Below are 6,618 nucleotides of genomic sequence, written 5' to 3'. Positions count from 1 at the left end.
GAATCAATATCTATTATATTGTAACTAAAATTATGTTAGTAAACTGCTTTTAAACAGAGTTGGATGTTTTATTGTAGAGTGAATAATCATATTCCCTGAATGGTACATCATAAGTGAGATAGCCCTGGTCCCAGGCTCGTTCAATTGCAACTAGTAACTCTTTATGCTTCTTTTGGCAGAGGCCAGTTTTGTAGGCATCTAATATCTGGAAATAAACAATGCACATGAGTAAACAACCAAACCATACAATCGGATTGTCAGTGATGTCACTGAGGACAAAAAATATGTATTGAGAAATAAATATTGCAATTCTGAAATACCATAAATACAATAAAGTCCTACCTGTCCAGTGTATTCCGAGACAAACTGTTCTAAGAGTTGTGTATTCCTATGATCTAAGACTAAATATTCATCTCGACAAATAGGGCAAGGATTTCCGGTAGATATCACTCCATTTCTTACACACGATTTTCTTGTTTTTCGCGGAGCAACACCACCCTTGTGGTTGCGTCTGTACAAGACCCAAACTGCATTATCGCCGTACGTTTGCTGGTATGCCTTACTCTGCATATACTTTATACTCGTTTCGACAGGTATAATTTTGGATCTATCCTTCGTGGGATCAACCTCTTTTTGGTTGTCATTAGATTCTTCTTGTTGATCTGCATAGAAGCGAACACCAGTTCTAAAATCAGACACAACTAATTTTCTAACCAATGATCGAAGATTAAATGAGAGCGCCATAGCGTATACGATATAATAGAAGCACAGGTTCTTCTCAAATTCTGATTTATGTATGTGTATTTTAAGAAAAAACACGGCTCAAAAGCTAACCTCAACTAATAAACTGAAAGCATAGACAAATATTGACAATTTATTGGTACTGTCAAAAGACCATAGATAAGAAGTTAAGACCAAAGGATGAATGGCATAGACATAATATAGTAAACAGTAGCCTTATTCGCTAACTCCACTGACAGCTCGCAGATATCATCAATTGGTAAAGTGTACATCAGTATATTGTCAAACAGCTATTTTCTTATTCGCTAACGCCAGTTACCAAATGAGATGACGTCATCAGCATCGACACAGGCTGATATCCACCATGACTCATTTTGACAGCGGTTTCTGTATCGATAAACGTTATATTGCGATTCCGTAAGCCCAGTGGACATCAAATTGATAGCCAATGTCATTTTTTGAAATACACTACAAATAGCAGTGTTTTATGCCTCATCACTGGGATGTCTATACTATATTGTTGCATCAGACATATTAGATTTCTCTAATTTTGCGATTCCAATAGAAATACAAACCCTGAGTCATTTCCTTTATTTTTTGATAGTGTTATTTTTAATTGTATTATTTTTATTTGTTTTATATTTCTTTGTGTGGAATATAAATTTCGCGTGTATTTGTGCTGGCATTTGTGGAATAAGAGACAAAACGAGGTTTATCCAGAATCCAGAAACGTCGTATGCGAGATTGCAATAATTCTCTGGATTTACGGGAGAAGGAATTCATGGCAAATTTCCGTATCAACAAATCAAGGTTTCAGCGAGTTTCGGCAGAGTTACGTCCGTTTCTGCAACGTGCTCAAAAAAACACTGCTGTTGCAATTGAGCTAAAAGTAAGAATTTATAACGTAAAAAGTTAAATAAATACCAATATTACATAATTTGATGTTACTAATTTGCAGCATGTCTCAACCTTCATTTAGTAAGTGAGGTAACCGATGCTCTCAATGTATGGGACGACCTACTCAAGTACGTAAAGTTACCTTCCTGTAGTGTACCAATTTTTTTTTTTGCATGCAAAACATAGGAATCTACGTATCAAAATATTGTTTACGTTGTTAAATTTATAATAACTACATACAATACTCACAATATTCTCAATTAAAATATTGTTCAACCACACGGAACTTTAGACACCAAGTTCACACACAATAGAAAGCAAATACTGAATTTTACCGCCACAGATTGTTTTTAAATATATAACACGCTGAAAATAAAGCGTTCTCTCAAACGTAGTAATGTAATGCTAATAGGGTATTTCCTACTTAGCAGTATAATAGTCGATAAAAAAATAGAGTTGTCAAGTTGTCATCGTAGTTTTGGCGTCAGCAACCGTGTAACGATATCCACCGATATCCACTTCATGCGATACAGAATACCAATGTTTTGAACTTATAGGTTGTCATCAAAGTTCCGATGACAACTGAGGCCAGTTGTCATCTGAGAATTCGAAAGTTAGCGAATAAGCCAGCAGGACTGCGCACCTATATACCCAAAAAACGAGCCGAGTGAAACAGTTAGTACGGAGGCCGTCTGTCCCTTTCTAATAGGATGACCATAAGGTTAAGCTATGTGAGACAAATCCGAATTTGCTAGGATTATTAAACACAGATTGGTATTGAAGTTTTAACTTACGCAGTTTGTTACCTTAAGATATTAATATAGGCTTTTAATAATTAGCGGGAATTAGCAGTACAACAGCAGGAAGATTCGAAGTGAAGACTGATTTTTTTGTATTTTTGCTTCACATATAGACTGCTGAGCCATTTATGTCGCCTTTCTTCATTTTTTGGGAAGCTATAACCATAGTACGCTATAACAACAGTTTTAGAATCCATCACCCATATTTTGACTCATTACAAGAATTTATGGGCACCCTAGTTTTTTGATTTACGAAAATGTTATTATTAGCTAACCTGTAGAATGATATATTGCAACCACCATAGAATTCACTTTTACAAGTATAAATGCAACACTTTTTCACTATTTGAATAGTTTAAATTGATTTAATACAAAAAAAAATATAAACAAAATTTTAAATGCTGTTACGCGCCAAGAATGTTCACTAGATAATAAAAAAAAGCAAAATACAAATTTGTTCTTTATGTTTTAAGAATAAATGCGATTTAATTTGTTGACTTACAATTGTTAAAATAAGATAAAAATAGGGTATGATTTAAGCTGTCACCAATTTAATTCATTTTGTGTTTCTTAAATAATAGGGTTTGCCCTCAAAATAGTAGATTTGTCACCAAAATGTAGTCACCAAACAATATAAAATCAATTCCACAATAAATTACCGAAAATCATGGAGATATGGGGTCAAGTACCAAATAAATGGTTTTGTATATATTATAATAGGTTTGTCTTAATAGTATTTAAGCATACTAATTTAAAGAGATCACCAATAAATCATATATTATATCACTAGAAAATTTCATGAAGGTCTAAAAATGTAGGGTAGGTAGTCGTCATCATCCTTTCAACCAAAAGAGTCTACTACTTAACTGGTCATGTGCCTCCCCCAAGGGTCTTAATTTCCACAGGTAGTATAAATATATTTAAATTAAATTTCTAGCTGAATAGTAAATAAAACACTTAATTAAAGTCAAAATAATCAATATTTATTGTTAAAAATAACAATCACTGAATAATCAGCGCTGGTTTGGATTTTGAAGGGCGCCCCCTTTTTCTTTTCTGGCCGATAAGTATTTTTTTTGCTTCTGGTGAGGGGCTAATAAAATGCACCCACAACAATGAACATAATCGTCGCGAATGAAGTAAACTGGCATCTCGCTGCCCGCGCCGCGCATCGTATGATCGTACCTAAAAAAATATAAACTGATGTATTAAATTGGTAACGAATACATGATTTTAATAACTGAACGAAATAAAATGTAACTACTGTATTGGTGACAAAATAACAAATAAAAAAAGGAGTCGCAGTCAGGGATCGGTTAATCGATTTATTTGGTGACAGATACCATTTTGAGCACCAAGCTATTATTTAAGTAATAAAACTATTATTATAATGTATAAGAACGAAGTTTACATTCATGTAATGCACTACAATTTTATTGGTAATCCATCTCATATTTTACACATTATATTAACAATAATTTGGTAATTCATACCTGGGAACACTCTTTGTTTATCTGAGAACGAAAATATTTCGTGGCAATAGATCTATTTATTAGGTGATACAACTTGATGACAAATATAAATTTTGGTGACAAAAAATATAGTTCCCATAAAAATATAAGTGTTTCAATTGTTTTTTTGGGTAGACAAAACTGTTGATCATAACATTTTTTTATGCTGGCAAGGTGTTAGAAAGAGACAAACGGCCTCCGTTCTAACTATCCCTCTCGGCTTGCCTCTGTATATTATGCAACCAATTTAGTACCTTATTGCGTTGGAATAGAGTACATTTTCGTAAATATATATTTTGATCGTGCGCAATCTTGTTTAGTATATTACATCTATGATGAATCCAGCGATGCCATATTGACTATCGGTACATCGAGGTGTTGAAGTGTTTGTATAATAACGCCACCATGTCGGTCCGAGTACAGGAGCATAGCACGAAGCCGATTCCATTGAGAAGAGGCGTAAGACAGGGGGACGTTATCTCCCCGAAACTGTTTACCGCCGCAATGGAAGACGCCTTCAAGCTCCTGGAATGGCAAGGACTTGGCATCAACATCAACGGCGAATACATCACTCACCTTCGGTTTGCCGACGACATCGTAGTCATGGCAAAGTCGATGGAGGAACTCAGTATGATGCTCGAGGGCCTCGACCGAGTTTCACAACGGGTGGGCCTGAAAATGAACATGGACAAGACGAAAATTATGTCAAATGTCCATGTTCAGCCCACCCCAGTCTCTGTTGGAAGCTCGGTACTCGAAGTTGTTGACTCGTATATCTACCTAGGACAAGTAGTCCAATTAGGTAGGTCCAACTTCGAGAAAGAGGTCAACCGCCGAATCCAACTCGGCTGGGCAGCGTTCGGGAAACTACGCAATGTCTTTTCGTCCGACATACCTCAGTGCCTCAAGACGAAAGTCTTCAACCAATGTGTGTTACCAGTGATGACTTACGGCACCGAAACGTGGTCTCTCACTATCGGCCTCATCTCAAAGCTCAAAGTCAGTCAACAAGCTATGGAGAGGGCTATGCTCGGAGTTTCTCTACGTGATCGAATCCGAAACGAGGAGATCCGTAGACGAACCAAAGTCACCGATATAGCCCACCAGGGCCCCGATTCTCCTAATTTTACTTAAGCGTCATACGATTCACGTTCGACTCGATTCGACTGAGGTCCAATCCCGACTCGATTACGATTGAAGCGTATGTGGCATTCCGCTATTTTTTCTTTGAAATAAACATTTTTATCCTTTTCTGTCATTCAATAATGAATCATTTTGTCTGCAAATGATTTACGATTGCAAAATGATTGTACAGCAAACTACCGTATGGACCAAAATCACCAAAATAGCAGACCAATCGCACACCAATCAAATGTCAATCGAATACGATTGGTCTTTTATTAGTAGCAGAATGCCCGATATGGTTAAAACTGCTATTGCAATCATATTGCGATTCGATTTCTACTCGATTTTGACATTATTAACTTAGGAGAATCGGGCCCCAGATCAGCAAGTTGAAGTGGCAATGGGCAGGCCATATTGCACGCAGAGCAGATGGCAGATGGGGCCGAAAAGTGCTGGAATGGAGACCACGGACTAGTAAGCGCAGCGTAGGACGTCCACCAACGAGGTGGACAGACGACCTTATAAAGGTCGCCGGAAGACGCTGGATGCAGGTCGCTTCCAACAGGTATCTGTGGTTAGGGCTGCCATTTCGAATTTTGCGAAACCCGGGCAAATATTAAAAAAACCCGGACATTTGGCGTAAATCGCATTTTTACCCCGGACGAGTCCGAATTTTTTTTTAACAAAACAAGACCTAGTTTTTAATATTACTATTATATACTTAAATTCAATGAGGTGCTTCCTTACATGTAACGTCAGGGCCATATCTAGCTCAAGTAGTAGGTACCTAGTATTGCAAGATTATGACTTAATATTTCGAAGGTCATAAATAAGAAAGCTCATATGGAAACTAGGAGTTAGCTTCTTGTTAGTAATAGGACTTAAAACGGCGCTACCTTTTTGATAGGTTAGACAAAAAAAAATGTTGAAAAATACAAACAACCGTAAAGTGAAGTCGCCGAAAATTTTTGAGTTTTTGGTCACTAAAGCACCTAAACTTGTATAATAAAAAAAATCCGCAAACTGAAGAAGCCGCGAGCGAAGCGAGCGCAACATTTTTTGAATATTGGGATATTAAAGTAGCTAAACGTAAAAAAAGATAGTGTCAAGAAAGGAAGCCGCGAGCGCAGCGAGCGCGACAATTTTTGAGTTTTGAGACACGTCGACTTCTGCAGTCTGTGTGTCGATTGTAATTCAACTCGTAAGAAAAATGTCCGGGTTTTCCCCGGACACTTCTTGAAACCCCGCCCGGACGTCCCCCGGACGGCCTCCAAACGAGGACAAATCCGGGGAAACCCGAACGGATGGCAGCCCTATCTGTGGTGATCAAAGGGGGAGGCCTATGTTCAGCAGTGGACGTCCTATGGCTGAGATGATGATGATGATGATGATGATCTATGATGAATGGAGAAATCAAAGAAAAAGCAAAATTAATTTCCTGCTGCCCATCGACGCATTCCTAAAAAACATAAAAATACCAGTTGCATTAATACAATTTAAATGAACCCTTATAATTTATTAATTGCTGAAACAATGTGGATCTT

At 37.2% G+C, this 6,618-nt stretch overlaps 1 protein-coding gene across 1 annotated transcript; it reads right to left on the bottom strand.

The window, feature by feature from the left end:
• On the bottom strand, positions 1 to 873 carry LOC124646098 (28S ribosomal protein S18b, mitochondrial). The gene is made up of 2 exons (XM_047186144.1): positions 343 to 873; positions 1 to 205 (listed from the first exon to the last, which is right to left on the bottom strand). Exons 1-2 carry the CDS (start codon positions 742 to 744, stop codon positions 50 to 52), a joined length of 558 nt encoding a protein of 185 aa, XP_047042100.1. The 5' UTR covers positions 745 to 873; the 3' UTR covers positions 1 to 49.
• Between the last annotated feature and the right edge of the window lie 5,745 nt (positions 874 to 6,618).

Source organism: Helicoverpa zea, chromosome 3, assembly GCF_022581195.2.
Source record: "Helicoverpa zea isolate HzStark_Cry1AcR chromosome 3, ilHelZeax1.1, whole genome shotgun sequence".
Lineage (NCBI taxonomy): Eukaryota > Metazoa > Arthropoda > Insecta > Lepidoptera > Noctuidae > Helicoverpa > Helicoverpa zea.
The sequence above is the reverse complement of the archived record's forward strand: the minus strand, read 5'-3'. Positions and strand labels throughout refer to the sequence as shown.

Coding starts and splice junctions, on each gene's coding strand:
- LOC124646098 (XM_047186144.1), bottom strand. CDS start 744: ATGGCGCTCTCATTTAATCTTCGATCATTGGTTAGAAAATTAGTTGTG. Junction 206..342: donor TCTCGGAATACACTGGACAG/GTAGGACTTTAT, acceptor GTTTATTTCCAG/ATATTAGATGCCTACAAAAC.